The 20,166-nt window shown below is 44.1% G+C and overlaps 1 protein-coding gene across 1 annotated transcript in view; it reads right to left on the bottom strand.

The window, feature by feature from the left end:
* Positions 1-7,726: 7,726 nt before the first annotated feature.
* The window catches only part of MB21D2 (Mab-21 domain containing 2), a 59,153-nt gene continuing 46,713 nt past the window's right edge, over positions 7,727-20,166 (bottom strand). Inside the window, exon 2 of the mRNA XM_057427428.1 lies at positions 7,727-9,034. Within this exon, the coding sequence (XP_057283411.1) occupies positions 7,770-9,034 (1,265 nt within the window). The 3' untranslated portion in view covers positions 7,727-7,769. The remainder of the gene's footprint in view (positions 9,035-20,166) is intronic.

Here is a 20,166-nt window from a genome sequence, read left to right as displayed (position 1 = left end):
GATGCTCTGGAGAAGGCCATGGGCATGCTGGGTGCAATAGAGAAACAGATTGGAGGAACCACTTAAGCATTTCTTTCCATGGATCCTGGCTTTCACATTCTGCCTTCAGTGGGTTTTGATGCTGAATAGAGCCATGCCTTGGGGAGAAAACAAGTGAGGACCTAGTTTTATACTACTGATCTGGTAACATATAGCTTGGTGGATTTACCAGTTATTAGCACAACATGGTGGTGGGATGCAGGACATTGGGTTCCATTTCTCGAGTTTCTTTTAACTGACGGGCTTATGCATTTCCTGGAGGCTTTCTGTAGCAACTCCCACCATCATTCCCTCCATTTTAATTAGTAGCAGAGATTATATTAGTGCAACCAGTTCAAGTATTCAGCAAGATAACATCCATACATACTCATAGCAGTCCAGGGAGGGGTTAAAGACTACACCTGCCAATCCCAGTGTTGCCACCAGCAGTTAACAAAATAATGTAATGAATATGGCACTGTGTAAATCAACCAAGACGAGCCAGAAACATCAGCAAATAGAAGGGACCTCTGGGGGAAGCTAAGTGAAGGTTGCAGCTTTGAGTTTTTTCTTGCTACAGCCATTTTGCCTGTTACAGAGTGTTGAGTAGTGAGGGGCTAGGGGTAGATTAGACACTCTCGAGAGCCTGAACATCAAAACCACCAGTGTCAGTGGTTTTGACTGTAGTGATGGCTGAACCCCACAACTGAATGGGTCCCTCTGAGCCCTGTATCAATAATTAATAGTTGATGGAGACTTGGCGGATCCTTACAGGACAATCACAGCTGAATGCGTATGTACTGGACACCATGGGAAGTAGAGAGGAAACGTGTCCTTCACACACTGTTACTCAACTCTCCTTCATTACTTTATGCAGATGCAAAGAAAGTGTAAGGGCCTTGCAGGCACTCAGCACTTCCCTGGGTAGGGAGGCACGGAAATTGCTCAGCTCACTGTACGCTTTTCCTGAGTGCCATCTTTGCCAGGTAAGATCCAGCCTCTTCCTGAAAGCTCCACATAAAGTATCTTGTCATAGAAGTTGCAACCAGTTGCTGCAGATATGGTAGCATTGCAGAGATTGGGGGTCAGAGTGAGGGGAGAGTGTGCCCTCAACCACTCCAGCTTCTCCTCTGCTGTCCTTGCTGGGGTCATCCTAAAACAGTCCTGGTTTCCATCCCACCTGGTGGCAGGAGGCAGAAGAGCCCCAATACCTCTCAGCGATAGTGGCTGCTGCGTGCCAATCAAAAGCTCTTGCACAAAGGTGCCTTTATGGTACCAATAGTCATAGAGTCTTTTCCTGGTCACTACAGAAATCATAGTGCTGGTGGGAAGGGCTGGACTTTGCAGTGGCCTCCCTGCAGGAAGGATTTTCTCCTCCATACTGTTTCAGATCAGCCAAGTGGAGTTATCTCTTGATGTGGCAGTTGTAGGAAGCTGCCCCCTGGCCTGCCATCAACTGCAGATGCATACCCAGCCTGTACCCTGCAAACACAACCCCCTGAGTTCTACTCTGAGAGCAGGGACTCAGCTAAGAACACACTTGCCCTGCAAGGGATGCCAAAGGCTGAGGAGTGGCCAGGTTTGCACAGAGCATCTTGGTTTTTATTCTCTGGTCAGCTGAAGCCTTGAGAAGTGGCTATTAACATAGTAGGTGCATGAGCCTTGGCACACAGGAGGGAGAAGGACACACAGTCACTAGCCCTTCATGAAAAAAGACGATTCCTTTCTTCACACAGTTCTGTTGTGACTTGACTGAACAGATCATAAAAACCTCTCCCACCAGTGTCATGGTAGGGCATAAAGCAATAGAGAGCCCTGAAGACAGACCATTAATGAAGTGTCTAACATCCTAAGCCAAAGCTATGATTTGTACCCACTGAAGTGGACAAAAGTAGCTCATCTCTCTCCACCTCCCCAAAAGAAAGCTAAAACAAGGGGGTCAAAGGAGTTGAGAATCAGGGAGAAAAGTGGCTGTTTGGGCTCAATTTTGACTTTGCACTAGAGTTTGCTTGACTTTAGAATCATGTATCATGTATCCTCTGTGCCCAGCAAGACCTCAGTTACATCTTCCATGTTGATATTCGTAACACACAAAATTGAGAAGGAAAGACAGAGACAGATCAGTTTAAAAAGAGCCTCATGCCCCTGAATATGCACCCACATCTCTCTGCTAGGCAAATCAGGCTGTCTGGAAACTGAATGAGAGCATGTTGCTCTACAACAGAAGGTCAGTAAGATAAAAATAACCCCCAAAAGCCTACATTCAGCTTGGAAGCATAGTGCTGAGCCAGGGACAATAATAGGAAAACATAATAATTCCTCATAGCAGCCCTAGAATAAAGTATTATAAATTGGCAAATGGGTAGAAGGGATGGAGGACTATTTTATCACTATTCTAAAAGCACTCAGAGAAAATAAATTGGGATCCATTTATAGACAGTTCTCAAAAGCCAAAATGTGCTAAATATAATGCTGAATTTCTCTAAACACAAAACATATCAGCAAGAGTCTCCTGGCCAGCAACTTTTTAATATCTGTGCTTTTCTGCCCCCCTCCCTTTGCTTAGTCTTTGCCCCATGATGGTTATATGCCTTTCTGGAGAACTTAATCAGGAGCCATTAGAGAGTTACTCTCAAAGTTGTATAATGTTAAAAGTCCATTAGCTCACCCCAAGCAAGGCTGGCAGGAGGGAGATGATGTACTTGCTGAAGATGAACAAGCTATTTGCATGCCAAATATTTCTAATCACTGAGTAATGGCAGGAGAATCTGATCATTATCACACTCAGCTGCCCAGTGACCTTTTGAACACATTCGCTTTAACACATAACAATGTGGCAAAACATATCCAGCAAACCTGCAAAAATGACAAATAGATGTTTTTAAGCAATTCTAGGCACAAACTATGCAGACATTCAGGAAAAAGAAATAGCAAAGTCTATCTTCCTTTTTCCCTCTGCCACATTTACTTGCATTATGCATGGCTGCTTGTATTATGTATGGGTTAATAAAATATGACAGATGTCTGCTTACTTTCAGTCTGATCACAATCAGCTTGATCCAGCAAAGCACGCACACTTTGTTTCATGCACATTTTCAAGTCCCAAAGGACTTTAGTGGGATTTGGGCCCTGCCCTGTGACCCTCCAGCCCCAGCCACCACCTCTGGGGCCCTTTCCATTCAACTACCCAGCTGCCATGAACATTCATCACTATACAGCAAGCAGATTGGCGAGACACCTAAATAAACCTTCTTTACAGAAATGTTTTCAGAGGCTGCAGCTGAGTGGAGCCAGGCTGAAGCACCAGCCACAGCCTCAGGAGAGCAGAGCAATGCGACCTTCAGGAATCTCTGGCTTTTTAAGGCTTTTAAGTAGTCATTTTTCCCTGTATCCTCAGATATACCAAAAAATTGCAACAACTGTTTGGAGACCACTAGCTACTGGTAGATGTTTCATACCAGGACACCATCTTGCATGAAGCCAGCCACCCTGTACTTGTTTTAGAGCACAGCGAACCCAGGGAGAGTTTGGGGATCATTTCATATGGCCCACTGTCCAGCAGAAGTTGAGCTGAAGGCACATCTCACACAAAGAGTGACTATTGTCTTTCAATGCCTGTTTCAGTCATCAAGCTGGCAATTTGTAGCACGCACAAGCTTGTCTCACAGCATCCTATATCCTCAATGAGAAGACCAAGAAGTGGAAAGGCACAGAGCTTGGGTGGTCCTGTTGAGCCCAGAAGCACCATAGCTACCAAAACAAGGCTGCTCTCTACTGGAACAATGTAATCAAGGGAAGTCTAAGAATTTAGATGAAAATTAGAGCTATTTCACAGTGACAAAAGGACAACAGAAAAAAACAAGACGGTTAAAAACCACATCTTTCAACAGGTTTGGGGACTGCCTTCTATTTTGGACAGTGGATGGTTAAAGTCCTGCTGGTATTTTGCTGAATCTCCTGCAGAGTGACTCTGATGCTCAGTTGTGGTTTTCTGGTTAGAGCACAAACCTTTCTCCAGGCTAGAGTATTGGAAAACATAGAGAAACCAATTTATCACAGCCAGCCAGAAGTGACTGAGGTTTCACATAACATGCTTGAAGGAGCAGAGACCGCAGGCTTTCACAAAGCTGTTCCTTCTGCTCTAATTTGTGTACCCCCCTCAACATAACACAGAGAATAAACCCCCACTGGCTGGTGGTTTTGTCAGGTCCGGTGTCCCCCTGAAGAAGTGACACATTCTTCAGGGTATCCCAGAAGAAGTCACAACTGGAATCAGCCAAATTAGTTGCTTCCCGCTTTGTCCTAACGGCTAGAAGCCTTATGGAAAGAGCAAAGGCAAAAGCTTGTCCCAACAGTAGGACCACAGACAGGATGTCCAAAGAGGCTCACACTGAGAAATGGAGCCACTGAAGGGCACTGTTTCTTCCTTCCCACCTTTCTGATGCCTGAAGGCCAGACCCTCTTTGCTGGGATTCCACTCCCTTTTAATAGTGTAGGAAGCAGTAATATGCAGACAAATAAAGGAGACCTCTGGAAATTCTCACACATGCAGCCAGCCCCTCACTAATTGTCCCAGTCTTTTTGCAACATCCCCTGCCTACAGGGCATAGCTAATGTGCAAAAACAAAGTAAAATCTTATTCCCCATTGCATGGGTGCAGAACTGAAGCTCCCACTAAGACATGGACTCACAGCACTGACTTGTCTCCTCTTGATGTCAGTAGGGAAGATGACTACATTGATAGTTTAAAGCACATCCTCTCTTATTGCAGTGTTTGTCATTGGCCAACCCCATGGGGTTGGGTGCTCTAAAGTGTTTTTGTGAAGAACTTTCAAGAACTCCCTACTAGGAAAAGCGCTGCAGTCCCCTTGAAACTTGCAGATGGTAGTGAATAACAATAGGTCATTGACATCTAAACCTACTCACTACTTTGAAATCCCACATAGAGAGGTATGAATTTTGCAAGTCTCTCTCAGCATATACTCAAAGGCAAGAGAGGGCAATAAGAGGGGAAGAAAATACAGGCTTCAGTGTTCTCTAAGATACAAAGCACACATCACCTCTCTGGGCTGGCAACCTGCTTCATTAAATTGAGATATAGTATATGGAAAGGAGCAAATACTAGACTGAGATTCAAAACCTACTGGAGATTAGGATTCTGCCTCCTTGGAAGACAGTTCAGACAGAGGATATAACATTCTCCCAGACCTACCTGGGAAATTGCTTTCCAGTCCAGTAGAAAGCCAAGGCTCCTCTCCCCACAAAAAAAAACCAACACACACATTTTCCTCATAATGCAGGAAGAACAAAATGGATACTTTTCAAAATGTTTTTTAATTAAAACCAAAAAAAAGGAGCACACACCAGAGCTTGACATGGGCTAGCCAAACTGCTGGTCGTCAGGACGTTGAACTGGCATGAGGAAGGCTGTGTTTCTGCATAACTCAAGAGCACCGGTAAACACTGGGACTCATGGACAAGTACTCTGCCTGCCAGGATACTGCTGCTTTGTGCTGAGCAGATCTCTCTCATGTGGTGATGAGAAAACTTCATCCTGCAGCCCAGATTCTTTTTCCAACGAACAGAAGTCCCAGAGACTGGGGGAAAGACTATTTCAATGAATCTTCATTTCCCAAGCACTTCTGGAGTGGATTCCAAGTCCATTCTTCTGCCTCCCTGGCAGGTTACACAGGCTTAAATGAAGACTCATCTTTGGCAACAGCCACAATGGTAGGACCCAGTTCTGGTTCCACTGAAGTCAATACAAGTCCTTCCCTGGACCATAAGCACAGCTGCACCGGGGCTCAGGATCACTAGCCAATTGTGCTTTAAAGTTAAATCCTCATCCACTCCATCTAGCCAGCAACTTCTGAGAGCTTCTTCAAGCTCATGGAAGTGTGTACCAGTAAATTCAGGTAAATGTGGACATCCTGGCTACAGCAATGGGGTGAAGTTTTCAAATATGCCCAAGAGATGGAGAAGCCAAAAGTTTCATTTTAAGACATGACTTGAGCACTAGATCAGGTATTGAAATCTCCCTGCCATCTAATAAAGCAGTTTCCAAAGCTGCTGGTGTGTTGCTCCACCAGCCTGGTTTCTTTACCAGAAAGGCTGGGCTAAAAAAGTGACACATTTTCCATACACAATTTTTATCCATTAGAATTTACTAGATATGCGTCTCATTTGTCTGTCAAATATTTAAAAAATACTTCAACCTGCTCTAATAAACACATTGTAAAACATGCATCGAGTTTGGATCAGAGCAGCTTCTCTGGGATAATCAGTAAGCCCAAATTGCTGATTTAAGGCCTAAATATCAGTCACTGGCCAGCCAGCCACAAAAGGTAACTCTATCCTTGAACTCTTGGAATTATTTTTGGCTCAGACTAACCCTTGTTACCATACATCTTATCCTACACACAAAAGGAAGGTGTATGTGTTTTTCAAGGCTACTGTTGCGCCACAAGTTTACACACAAGCACAACTTTTGCAAACTTGAGACCAAAGTAAGATCTCATATGTCCCAGAGCAAGTCAGAAAGTCCACAGGAGTCAAGGGAATGGTAACTGCCATAAGGGATCAGGCCTAATGCATGCATTAGAGAAGCAAGGTAGCTCCTTTGCTCAGGGTCTGGCTCATTCACTTTGCACATACCACTGCTTTAGCATCACATCCTTATCTAATGGTAAACCTGTTTCAACAACATGCAATACATATTAATGCAATATGCACTGCAACACACAATACGCATCCAAAGAAATATGCCAATGCAAAATCTGACTTCTCACACATAGCAGGGCTAACAAGGAAGAGCCTTTTACAAAAAGACAATCAAGAAATCACCTGAAACCATGAGACCTGAGGGGCCTCAAGCAATCTGCAATACTGAGACCTAATAATAGATGCTAATTCATGAAAGAAACACAAACAGTGGGACTGAGGTAATGGCAGAGATTTCATTAGTGCAATTAACATTTATAATGGTATGTTCTTTAATAGAATTTAAATAAGGCTTTGAATAATTACACACACTAAAACTAACATTCCATAACCTTATTTTGCATGGAAAAGCAGCAGAAACAACCCTCTGGACGTACAAGGTCCAATTATGAACAATTACATTCAAAAAGTAGATCAAAACAGAAACAACTCATCCCCGCAAAAGCTGCATCGTCATCTTTAAAGTCAACTTTCTCCCCTAGTGTGGGAAGTGTGAAGAACAGATGAACTGGGCTTCAGCCCAGTAGATTTGGCCTCGTCAAACTACCAGTAGTGCTTTCCAACCCAGAGTCTCTCTTTAATTCTTTAGGGTGATGGAAGCTCATGAGAAAAAAGTGACTTTCCAAAGCAACGGAAGGTGAGTTGCCCCTTCCCCAGGCCCAACGATGTACATAAATTATGGAAGTTTGAAAAAAAATTTACATTACACTGTGGCATGTGTGTTTACGGTGCATGTTGTCCCTTAGAAACTACTCACAGACAATGGGGCTTCGTGGGTGAAAAACAAAATCAAAGCAGCATATGAAATAGTAATATACTGTTTCAAAATCTGCACCGTCCTGCAGAACCAGGAATTATAATTTACTCAGATTGTTCTCAACAGATCCAATTTACGCTGGATATGTAAAAAACAAGAGACTAAGTCATCAAGGAAAACCAAATGGAAAAATCTGCACACTGCAAGAGTTTTTAAAAACAAAGAAAAAAAAAAAGGGGGGGGGGGGGAAATCCCAGGACACATTGATGAAAGCTCAGAAAAATTTATCATCAATTCTGAAGTGAGGCCTTGTGACATCATCTGGGTTAATGAAGACGGAGATGGACTTCCCGGGATTCTCAGTCACTAGCTGTTGCAACTTTTTGGCTAATCGGTCATCAGGCTGGTTGATGTCCCCTCCATCTGACTGCGGGGAGGGGATGCTGGTGGTGCTGCCCCGCCGTTGGAGCTCTAGCGTTAACCGGTTGGCTGCTTTGACATGTTCAATGGCAGTTCGAAGGTGTTCGGCAGGGTCTGAGCGCACTGAGGACAGCTTCCGTGCATGCAGCATGACTGTTTCTTCAGAGAGGTGCTCCAGCATATTGCACTGGGGGATGAAATAGTTAGGGCACATCTTGTTGACCAAGCAGTGCTGGAGATCATCAATGAGACCCAGGAGGAAATGGGCTGCGTAATCCTCTTGGGCTAAGTAGCTGGCTGGTAGCCTGTCACAAGCCCACAGCATCATGCTCCGCAAGTGATATGGACTAATGGCTTTGGGGCGGGACAGCAATTTGATGATGATAGCTTTGCAGGCCTGATAGGCTTGCATGAGGCTGCTGGAGATGCACTTTTTCAGCTGCACTTCACTTCTGGCAAATGAAAGCCTCCATTCATTGTCCTTCTTCCCCTTGTAAGAACATGCAGGCACTAAGTAAAACCCACTTATGACTTCCTCCTCTGTGATCTTCCCATCCCAGAAGTGGTTCTCCATCAGCCAGCTCTGGGCCACAGCTGGCCAGCCTTTGAAGGACACCACAGGGACAATGTCGTATAGCATGCGGCTGCTGCCCACTCCCAAAATGATGGATATAATAGTCCCATTCTTTTCTACCTTCTCTACCTTTGGCATCCCTCGCTGGGGTTTTTTCTGGATCTCAGAGAGGACAATGCTAATGGAGTCATAGAACCAGTCTGCCACTTTTGTTGGAGAGAAGAAATAATTGGTAGCTCCATTGATATGATCCACTATCGTGCAGCAGTCCTTCCATTTGCTGATAGTTCCTTCATCAAACAGACGCAGGCTCAGCCAGGAATGGCACAAAGCCGAGTGGCGCATGTCCAGCGTAACTGGTTGGTTGCGGTCATGCAGCTTCAGTGCGGGCACAAGCAGGGTGAAGTCCATGTCATAGTCTGTGCCTCGTGCATACACATTCAGCTCATCAAGATCAATGTCCACCACACCTTCCCGCACACCTCCTGAAAGCAGCAGGTACTCATTGGCTACAGGCAGCTTCTGGTCGAGTTTCTGAACCATGCCTGCAAAAGAAAGAGAAGTTCTTTCAAGAGGAGGCAAACAGACCTGGATTTACAGGATTTAACCAGGATTAAAACCTATCCCATACCCAGCAGATAAAAAAGCAACCAGTGGTATCCATCACTGTTTGAGTACACAAATGTACACCACATGCAGCACTCAAGTCCCACCTGACTCAGGGCAGAGCCTCCCCTGCATTCCTGGGTACGGGTGAATTCCATCCTAAACATCATACTGGAAACAATGGAAAAAAGCAGAAGCCTCTACTAAAATACAGCAAAGCTACTTCAATAATTAAATTTATTATCTTAAATACTTTCTAAAACAGTTTTTCACCATATTGTCATTCATTTCCATGGTATCCAAATGCTTCCCCAACACTTCAAAAAGAAAAGAGAATATTAATGGACATTATGATCTTATTTCAGTCTGGTATAAGGGAAAAGCTAGACTGGCATCAGGGGGTTGGTTTGTGCATGAGCAAAAGAATTGCTACAAATGTTAGTTCAAATAGGTCTGATTTTACAATTTGCTTTACATTTACTGATGAACAAGGCAATATGAATAAAGGTGATATATCCCCCTCTTAGGGGGAAATGGAGTCAGGTTAAACTATCAGGCAATTACAGAAGCCAGCTCTGAAACTGGCTCTTCAAGCTGTAATATGGTATCATGCCATAAAACATCTGATCAGCTCCCCAGAGCACAGACAAGAAGACAGATTTCTAATTTCGTCACCAAAACCAGACGCTTCCTTTCACCCTGCACTGCCCGCACTAGTTGTACAAAGCCATTTTTTCACTGTGTGTTCTATATATACCACTATACTCTGCTCACAGAACATGAACAGCAGACTGAGAAGAGACTCCTCACAGTAGCTGAGATATTAGCTCCTCATTCAATGTTCAAATTAGTCTTAAAATTGAGCTTTTCACCTCAGCTGCTTGGTACTCTGATTCTGCTGCTCTGAGCTGTTTCACTACTGGTGTTTGTCTTGTGGTTAAATGCTCTTGATGTTTTCACTGCCTCAGTTCAGACAACACACCTAGGCCATGAGAGAACCAAGGCCAGAGACTACAAATGGAGATGCTGAATCTCTTGCGAACACTGCAAAAGGGATGTATCATTTCTTCCAAGCACAAATGATAAAATTTTTGTTGGCACACATTACGTACTCTAGCTTTCTAAAGGCACTCTAATTTATTTATATCAAGAGTGGTTAAACGGGACCTTCCATTACAAGGAAGCCAGTCTTAGAGAGACATTAGTGGGAATAACAAGCCAGAGGCATGCTGAGGCTAGCCAGAAAACTGCCAATCACACTACCAGCCCAGGAACTACTGACAGACACTTTAGGGGTATCTTTTTACTGAAACACTAACACAAATGATCAGCACTAGAGTCTGAGCACCCATCTTGGCTTAGCTCCATTAATGAAAAACTTTTCCTGCATTAATGCATCCCTACGGAATCACAGATACTGCCTGAACTGAGCAGGTCTCCCTAGCAGAGTGCAGCAGCAGTACCCCAAGGCATGGAGTGTTGCACTAGGCTGAGGAGCACTGCAGTGATTTCAGAGACTCATCTTTCCATTCCTGTATGCTAGGACAGAGGCAAGGAAATGCTATCTGCATGCACACAGGTAAGCCATGACCAGAGCAAAATCTAAAGCTATGCTGACACAGATTCCTTGGAATAGCCAAGGAGACTACGAAGAGGCCAGTGTGTGAAGCAGAATGTGTCTTGGGGAAATATTAAGGGTAACCATGCAATCCCCCATGTGAAATTCCTTGCAAAATACACTTTAGCTATTTCATTGATTCCACAAGTACTGGACCCAGTCCATTTTGCTGCACTGAGCTGGGATTAAACTCCTGCCAGGCAGGCAAGTACATAACCCTTTCCATTTCATGTGGCTCCAGAGGCAGCAAAAGAAGAAAACAGCTCTGGAGGAATGCTAAGAAACTCTTCCTGCTAAGTCCTGAGCTAATACCTCTCTGTGACCTTGCAACATGCTGGCCCATTCAACCTTAAAGGGTAATAACCCAGAAAAGCTTTTGTAAACTTCAAAAACATTTTCTGGTGCTTAGATACACAGTGAGCTATGTTACCCTGATCACGGAGTGGCAAAGCCTTGCACAGGGTTCTCCATCCTTCAGGTCCACCCTTCACTGTACTCAGAAAAGGATTTCTAACCAGTGCCTAAAGTGACATGACTTCTGGAGACACACTGCTTCCAAATCCTGCCCTTGAACCAGTGCAAGCAGTTTTGGTGCTTTACACCAAAGTTGTAAACTGAGTCCAAGATCCACAAAATAGAATCTAGGTCAATCACATCATAGGAACAGGGAACAGTTACTTTCTTCTGAGCATATATGTCAGTATCAACCCTTGCTGTGGAGCAGCATAACTACTATCCTGATGGCCCATCCTGCCTCTACACTAACCCAAAATTTTCCACTCAGGATGGTGATCTGTAGCATCTGTCATGCAGATAGAATGTAACTCTCCTACAGAAGAAACTGTTCAAACCTACCAAATTCAATAAACGGTGCATTTTTCTAAATATTTTTAAACTTGAAGGATGAAAAATGTCCTGTGAAGTTCTGCAGTGTACCTTTTGCATCACAACTTCTATCCTATGGTACAGCCAGAGCGTATGACTGAAAAAAGAAAATATGATTTTTCTAAAAGGTAAAGATTCTCCACCTCGGAATCTAGTGTGGGATGAGTTGCTCTCCTTGGCCTGAAGAAACCCTCTGTCATTATGTGTGAGCAATATTGTTGACAGACTGACCCCATTCAATCCACAGCAAGTGGAACTCAAACCCTGCTTTCTAAATGCCCCATATTCATCTGACTGGAAAACAACAGATCAGTCTCCAAAGCCAGACAAGACAGGAGCCATTCCTGCAATATTAGTTCCATACCATCTTACAGCACTTCCACCTTCACTAACACAAAGCAAAGTTTGCACTGGGTAAAGCCTGCATAGCTGGCTCTACTGCCAGAGTGGTTACAAAATGCCAGCTAGAAAAGAGGAGACTTCCGCTTCTGGTGGGTAGGTAACATACCAGGAAAAACCATCCTGTAAAGTCAGAGGCACAGCTCTCCAAGCATTGTCATGGAGGTAGTCCCAACAGAAGAGATATTTCTCTTCCCTGTAGCAGAGAAATAAAACACCAGTTTCAAGCATCCTTGCAATAAGAAACGCCTTCTGCCCACAGAACTCTCTTCACACTTCCTACAGAAAGAAAACATTTTGTGTGCTTGCTGTTAAGCCTAGTTCGCAAGGCTGAAGACTCCTGAAAGGGAAAGGTGCCACACACTGCCAATTAAATCACTTGTTTTGACCCCTCTCCAGAACTCTAGACCTACCAGCAGAGGAGGCTGTAGCAATGGCTACAGGAAATGACCCAATATACCATTAATGTTTCTATACCTGGCTGGCTACAGAGATTAAAGCCTTAAACTCTGCCTAGCACAGAATTTCCCCTTTAAGGGCCAGACCAGCAACATCTGCAGCTCTGCCACAGAGCTAGAAGGAATTTCTCCTAACAGATCATAGCAGCATTGCTGATCCAAATGAAGCTGTGGAGCAGGGGATTGAGATGAGGTTCCCTTGAGGAAAATATATTTAGAATAGGCACAGAGTGTTCTATAAATAGTTGAGATGGCCAAATTCAGGTTTCACTAAGGCTTTAGGGGTTTGCGATGTGTTCAAACTGCCCCCCTTATACATAAATCTATTTGAAATGTGAACGGTTTTCAAGGAAACCCGTTAACCAACATTTTATGTCATACACTACCCTAGCACAAAGCTTTCATCCTTACTTTCAACAGCCCAAACGCAAGCTGAGAGAACTATGTGTACATAAAACAGAAGCAAGCACTCCAGCTCAGCAAGCATGGAAGTGCAAATACAAAGAAGTAAAACACCAAGATTCATACTTGACACAAGTACTTAAGACAATAGTACCAGTGGGCTATTTGAGTTGTCTCCTTTCCCTCTCAGCACCAGGACCACCTGGGAAGAGGAAGAAAGAGGGGTTACAGATAACCTTATGAAATCTGTAAAAGTCCCGTGGAGTAGTCTGTAAAGACCAAACCCTTGTCAAAGGGTCAAACACACAAAAAAGTTATTTCAGCTGAAGGTCCAGTTCTCATGGCATCAAAGCAGGTCCATTGATATTTACTAAGTCTCTTGCTGTCATCAGGCAAAACATAATCTGCAGTCGTATCTTGTGTGACACATTCCTTTGGAAAAGTTGTTTGGCAAAGCTGGTATTTTGCCAAGAGGCTGGTGTTCAGTTACCACTTCTGCCTAAACCACCTTAAAGGAGCTCTGTTTTCCTAGCTGTGCAACTAGGTCAAGATCTTCACAAGCTAAACAGCTTGGCATCGTAACAGTTAAGTATGCTTACAAGCATAAGAAAAGCAGGGAATGTAAGAATTAGGAGCAGCACTTGTAGGCCAAGCTTGCTGGTTAGTTTACTAAACACTTCAGAGTAATATAGGTGTGTAAATGAGTTCTACAGGCAGAATTTCACTCCATTGTTGTTCCATCAGTATCAGGAAAACAGTATTTATTTCCACTCCAAGCACTGTGATACAAGGAGGATAAAGACAGAGAAAAGAGATTTTACTTTTACATAACACCTACATTTGGGATACATCCTTGAATGAACTCCGATGCACGTAACACAGAGAGTATTCTTCCTATATTAAAAAAAAAAAAGCAAACAGAAAGATGGTCTTCATCCATTACAGAATTTCAGTTGAACTGATTTCATGAAGATTGCAGTGCATGGTGGGATCTGCTGCTATTTCATGACCACCTCTGTAGAAATAAGGAGGAACACACAGCACAGACTTGTCTTTGAAGAAACTGACCACGAGAAAAAAAAAATACACAAAACCTTATTTCTAACATATGCATTTCCTAACTTTTGGTTCCTTCTTGAAGCCTTCCTTCCTGATGCCTTAGATATGCAACCATTACCACCAAAAGGAAATGTAAGCAAAGAAAAATGTTCTGATGGTCTAACTTTGTTTCACCAAATTGAACTGAGTGATGTTCAGGGCAGTTACTGAATTAATGGACTTCCACTCCATGGGAACTAGAAAAATCTCAAAAGACCAGTGAGTGCTCAGAAAAGATCGATAAAGGAGGATCTACAGAATGTAGCATGCAGTAGAAGCATGTCAGGGGAGCTCTTCTGGGAACCAAGCCAGACACAGCCTCTAGTTCTGCACTGCTTCTGTTCTCCAATTTAGACCACAGCATCTGCAGGAGCCTTGCTCACGTTCCACATCAGTATGGTGTGGAGGAGACAGTCCACACAGTGCACAGACTTCATTTTCTTTCTTGACCCTTGTATCACCCACTTGTCTTGCGCAGCCTGCAAGAAGCCTGTAGGCTGCCTGGGATCGTAAGTTACTGTCATATCCCTCTCCTTGAAGACTTTCTGTGCCAGGAAGGGTTTACAAGCTGGCTCTGAAAGCTAATGTGGTCCCTCATAGATCAACTTCTTAAAACCCCAAATGCATTCTCTACATCACCAGCACAGAAGGCAAGCAAAAGGCTACTAAACCATAAAGACACCATTGCCAAGCTGCCAAAGACCTTTAGAGGCATGATTATCCCCAGACACATGTGAATGATGAACCCAAGCTTATCTGTGAGGTATACAGCCAGAAACTTACCCCTTCTCTCCGGAAAGAAAAGACCTCAGGTTATGTCAAGGGGCTGGCTGCAGCCTGCAGGCAGCACTGCAGTGCAATTCAGCAGGTTATGGTGATGTTAGCTGCTGCTCCTCATTACCAAGCTTCTCTGCTCACCTCTTGACTTTGCCATCTAATCTGATTTCAGAAGCAGCATAAGTCTGTGTAACATCAGCTGTTAAAAATAGCTGCAGCACAGAATAAACATGCAGAATAAGTGTCCTTCAGCCCCACACTGGAGTTCAGATGCCAGAGTACCCTCTTCAACCCTGTGGAAAGACCCAAAGCACCATGAGTTCAGCCTAGGGACAGAGTGCTCTCTGTGAGGAATGAGAATAACTGGGACACTTGGATGCTTTACACACTTCAACACATGGACATGGACAGAAGGGAGGGAAAGAAGAACTGGACAAAATTAGAAGTGTCCTTCTCCCAGCTCCTTTCTCTCCCCCGCACAGCAGTAGAAAGCCTACAGAATTAAAATTGAGATTTTTGCTAGAAAAATCAAACATCTGAGATGCATTCTCACTGATGTCTTCTTCCCCCTGTCCCTTCTTGCTCTGCAGGTAACTTAATCTCCATAAAACAAGAAGTTTAGGTGTTCATTTCCTCAATCAATAACAATGATGTGGTGTTCCGGCACTGAACATAGACTGATCTTACATTTAAAGTAGCCCCCTCCAAACCATTAGCTTGTGGCCTACCAGAAGTGTCCTATTACTTGCAGCCAGTCTTGCACAGACCTGATTATTGTCTTAAGCAACATTTTTTAGTAATCATACTGAAAGAAAGTGAGCATCATGCCTCTGCTATTGCACCCTAAGCACCTAGGAAGAAACATAGGTACATACCCCTCATAAAAGAGATCATAAAGTCCCCACTGACATCAATAGGGCTGTATGTTTGAATTCTTCCACAGACCCATCCAAGGACCTGGGTCAAGGGAACTCCCACACAGGGAAGCTCTCCAGAGGGGTTCCAGGAAGCAATCACATCTCTGAGGAGACCAGAAATAATGGTAATTGCTTTTGATTCAACAGGTGAGTGTTGTCCTCACTGTTTCAGCACTTCCAGCAAGAAGCAGCACAGAGCCCTTGCAGAGAAGCTTGCCATATGACACTGCATGCCCCAGCTCCAGGCATGTTTTCTGGGATATGCAGAAATGTGTCACTGTGAAACCAACCACTTTGTGGGGACACAGAGCCTGAGCCCAGGATCTAAGACAAGCTGAGCCCCCCAGGTTTGCAGGATCCTGATACACCTGTTATTGAATGCTGGGATAGCGCCTGTTCCTCTCAGCAGGGTGCCTAAAAACCACTATGCTGGGTGTATGCCCATCTCGTGCCCCCAGCAACCTAGGCAGACGACATAAAAGGGATCTTCCTTACACAGGTGATCTCTTCAATAGGGAAGGCTAGGAATCACTCACATATACCACTGCCTCCCTCCTTTCTACTGCTTAATCCTTCCACATAACTTGATATAGTCAGAGATCTTTATTCCCCCACCCCAGATCTACCCAGTTTGATGCATAACCTTGGCCAATGCCTTTTTTCATCTGTATAAAATCATTACCTCTTGTACTGCTTTGGCCAGGCAACTTTTACCTTTGACTGCTATAAAAAATACACAAAACCCCAGGTTAGTGAAAAAAAAACCAAAACAAAAAGCTTTCATCATCATAAAGACACTAGCCAGGTACTCTGTGTTTCTTTAACAATTCTGCTGCAAACAGCAGATCCTGCAGAAGAGGAATGTTGTTCAAAGGAAAGATCCCTGCAGAGGTCTCCCACCTATGCTTGAATAGTGTGTGTTGAATTTCATGGGCTTCTTTAAGACAGAATGGGAGGCTGGCTTTGATGCAGCTGGGCTGCACTTATTCTTCTGTTTCCCTTGGTAATTGCAAATCTATTTATGAGCAGCACAAGTTTTTGTTACGCAGAAGAACTGAAAGAGTCAGCTCTTTAGGAGAGTAGTTACCAAGCACATTTTGAGAGGACTGTTGGCGGAAGCAGGCAGGGGGGGTGGGAGGGGAGTGGGGAGACTGAACCGTATGATACCAGCTTAGTTAAGTATGGAAGGCGAGGGAAGAAAGCTGCTCTTTGCAGACTGATACACCAGTGTCCTACTGATTCTGCTCCTTTTAGAAATCTTGTGACATGGTGACAGAACACACTGCAGGGAACCAGCACCCCCTTGTAAAAGAAATCATCTTTCTCCAAAGTCTTTTTTAAATACAATCTTAAAAGTAGTGTCCCAGTTTTTTTCCAGTTCTCATGCGCCCTGGTATAAACCACCCAGCTAGCTTTAATCCTCTGTGCCAATGGAGAGGAGCATTTCATGGTGCAAGGCGAAAAAGGCAATAAAAAATAAAGAACAAGCCCAGATTCAAAGGGTGTGCCTGTACAGCAAAGGGCAGTGCTGTCACAAACCCACAAACACCCAAACCCAGCCTGGCACCAAAACCAGCAGTGGTGTTACTGTAGTGACCTGCTTGGCTAAAATACCCAGGTCTTGGAGACCACAATAGCAGGGGCTAGACTGCTTTCAGAGCTGGAACCAGCTGTTTCAGAGGGAGTCTGCATCACTGTGCACTTCTGCTTTGCCTAGTGGGGAGTTTAAGAGTCACCCTCCAAACTGATGCTGAAATTTCCAGCCTGCCAGTCTGCTTATGCAATGGACTTACTCCAGAGTCATATTAGCCAACCTAAGATAAGAGTGTCTGAAAGCTTACAGAGAATATGAAGTGCAAGTCAAAAAGATACTTTAGGGTCTGAAGAATATAGGTGATAAGGTCTGAGAGCAGCTGATGAGTAGGACAAAAGGAAAAGGGCACAAAAAGGGAACTGGTAAGAACAGCTTGCTGCTACACCTTGCTTAACACTGTACACTGTGCCCATACAGTGTCCATATGTATGTGTGTAAAATAAAATTCCCCCTGGAAATGGCACAAGATGCCGCTTATCCTGGAACTGCAATACCAGAAATAAAATATGCTAGGGGACAGACTGCTTTATCAGTTCCACCCTCTGGCACTGAGAGCACACATTTGGCAACGGCTATACAGGGTCTAGATAGGCCATTTCTGCTCACACACTTACAGAGCACTGCTAAGTGTTCAGCAAGATGTTACACTGATGAAGACTCACCACGACTCTTCTTTTGGACCTGCTTACAAGGTAACAAGAGTGGACACAAACCAGATTGAGCTTCTTGAGTGCAAACATGTAGATTCTTGGAGGAGAGGCCATTCTGCCCTTGTTTTCCTAGTCCCTTCACTATTATGCTCTTGTTACGCTTTTTACAAGAGCGTAACAACCTCAGTGAGGTACACAACATATCCATCTACCCTTCCATCCTGCCTCAGGCAGCTGCAGCTGACTGGTTTCAGAGGAAGAGCATAAGAGCAAGAAAAGTACAGCATAGTTACTTTCTGTCTGCAACCTTCAAGCAGTCTCTGGCTTTGTGATTTTCCAAACCAGAGGCAGTATTTACAGCTTTTGTCTTTAACAGCACTGATGGACTTATCTGCTAGGAATGTCTCTCACTGCTTTCTAAATCATTTAAATTTTTGGCATAGTCAGTGCCTTGCAGCACTTTGCTTCACACAGTACATGTTTTGTTAAAACCGATTTCCTTTTCCTGGCTTACTAGGGAATGAAGATACTCACCTAACCATGGCATCTTCCACAGATCACTCAAGATTTTTCAAGGCTTACCCAATCGTCTTTCTTCCACATTGAAAAGGACAACTTATTTAACCTTTGGATACCCAACTGTCCTCCTCAGCACCTGTGGGGGCCCTGTTATTGTTATGCTCAGTGTGAAAAATATGGTGGTGAACACTGCATATCACATAAAAAGGTGACTTCTGTGTGGGTGTCTGCTAAATTAGCCCCACTCCATTGCTAGTTTGCTCAATGTAATGGAGTCCTCCTCCCCAGAATTTAATTTCACCTTCAGGATATTCCCCTCAAACAAACCAATGCCACTTTACAAAGGGCACTGATGACATTGGGAAAGAACAGTGGAAGTAGGACAGAAGAAGATTTTGGAGGCTATACAGAAGAAAAAAGTCCCCAGCCTTCCTCAGCCTCTCATTGCAACCTGAATAGTCAGCACCAGGTGCCTCTCACAGAAGACACGTGGCTGCACTCCAGTGATGAGCAAAGCCATTCCCTTCTAGACCAGGGAACACATTCCTCTCCTTGCTCCAAGTCAGCGAGAGGACCACGTGTATAGGTTGGTCAGAACTTGACTCCAAGGTTACAAAAGCACTTGGGTTTCACTGTGATGATTTTCTGTTTTCAGTTATGTTCTGGTATTTGCTTGTCTGTCCCGAAAGGCCCAAGTTCCTACAGCACTTTATGTTCAGGTGCCAACCAGAGGGCTGTGCCCAGAAGAATGCCACCACACCACATCCTCTAAGTAATACAAGAGCATTCATCGTAAATACACTTTGAGCTGTTCTGCCAAACCTCCTGCTTAGTTATCTAACATGCTGGAAATTCTCTCCCCAGCTGCTTAACTACCAGCTTGTTTTCTGCTCCCACAGCACAGCTGTTTTCTACAAAAATAAGTCACAACCAGAGCAAATCACAGCACTATTCCTTATGAACTGGGCCTGAACTGACACTGTCCTCAGTGCCTGCCTGTTCTGTAATAACAGCTCTACCTTGCTGCAGAGCAGCAGGAGATTTGTCCTTTACTCAAAAATTCTTCACTAAATCATCCAGTAAAGCTGAAACTTATATGCGTACTACACATGGCAACTACCAGCCATCAGAGGGTTGATGGATAACCACAGCTGTAATTCAATCTAACGTTCTTAAGAACTGTCAAACTTAGGTCCTGTGGTCAACAACATGATCAGAATGGCATCCCCCTCAATCACTTTCATCCTCTTTAGTCATCTACCACTGACTAAATCTAGCTTTATGCCATGGGACAGGCCAGAAAAAGGGAGAATGAAAGATGATTCCAGGAAACCAGCCAAGCTCCAGAAGAGCACCGGACACATGGGAAACTGGTTCTCTGAGTGCAGAAGGAAAGCAGGTATTTTCAGAAGCCTTTCTGAAGCATATGGTGGAGAAGACAACATGAAACAAATCCTCTCTCCAGCCCCCAGAACACTGGATTCCATCCATACAGCCCTGACCTGGCCCCTTTGACAGATCCTATATCCAGACACTGGGGAAATCCAAGACAGGACAAATATGGCTGAGACAACCAATGCCAGAACCACAGTATCATTTTTCTCTCATGTAGATGAGCTTAGATTGAACTAGAAAGATAAGGCAGGTACTTGGTCAGAAGTGCTGAAATCAAAGAGGCTTAAACAATACAGCTGTGTCTTAGATCGTTAAGCTAAAAGCAAGCTTTCCTGTAGTACTAACCAGTTTCCCACCCA

This window comes from Pezoporus wallicus, unplaced genomic scaffold, assembly GCF_028554395.1.
Source record: "Pezoporus wallicus isolate ANWC-B61680 ecotype Strahan unplaced genomic scaffold, APGP_CSIRO_Pwel_v1 scaffold_7107, whole genome shotgun sequence".
In the NCBI taxonomy this organism is placed as follows: domain Eukaryota; kingdom Metazoa; phylum Chordata; class Aves; order Psittaciformes; family Psittacidae; genus Pezoporus; species Pezoporus wallicus.
The sequence above is the reverse complement of the archived record's forward strand: the minus strand, read 5'-3'. Positions and strand labels throughout refer to the sequence as shown.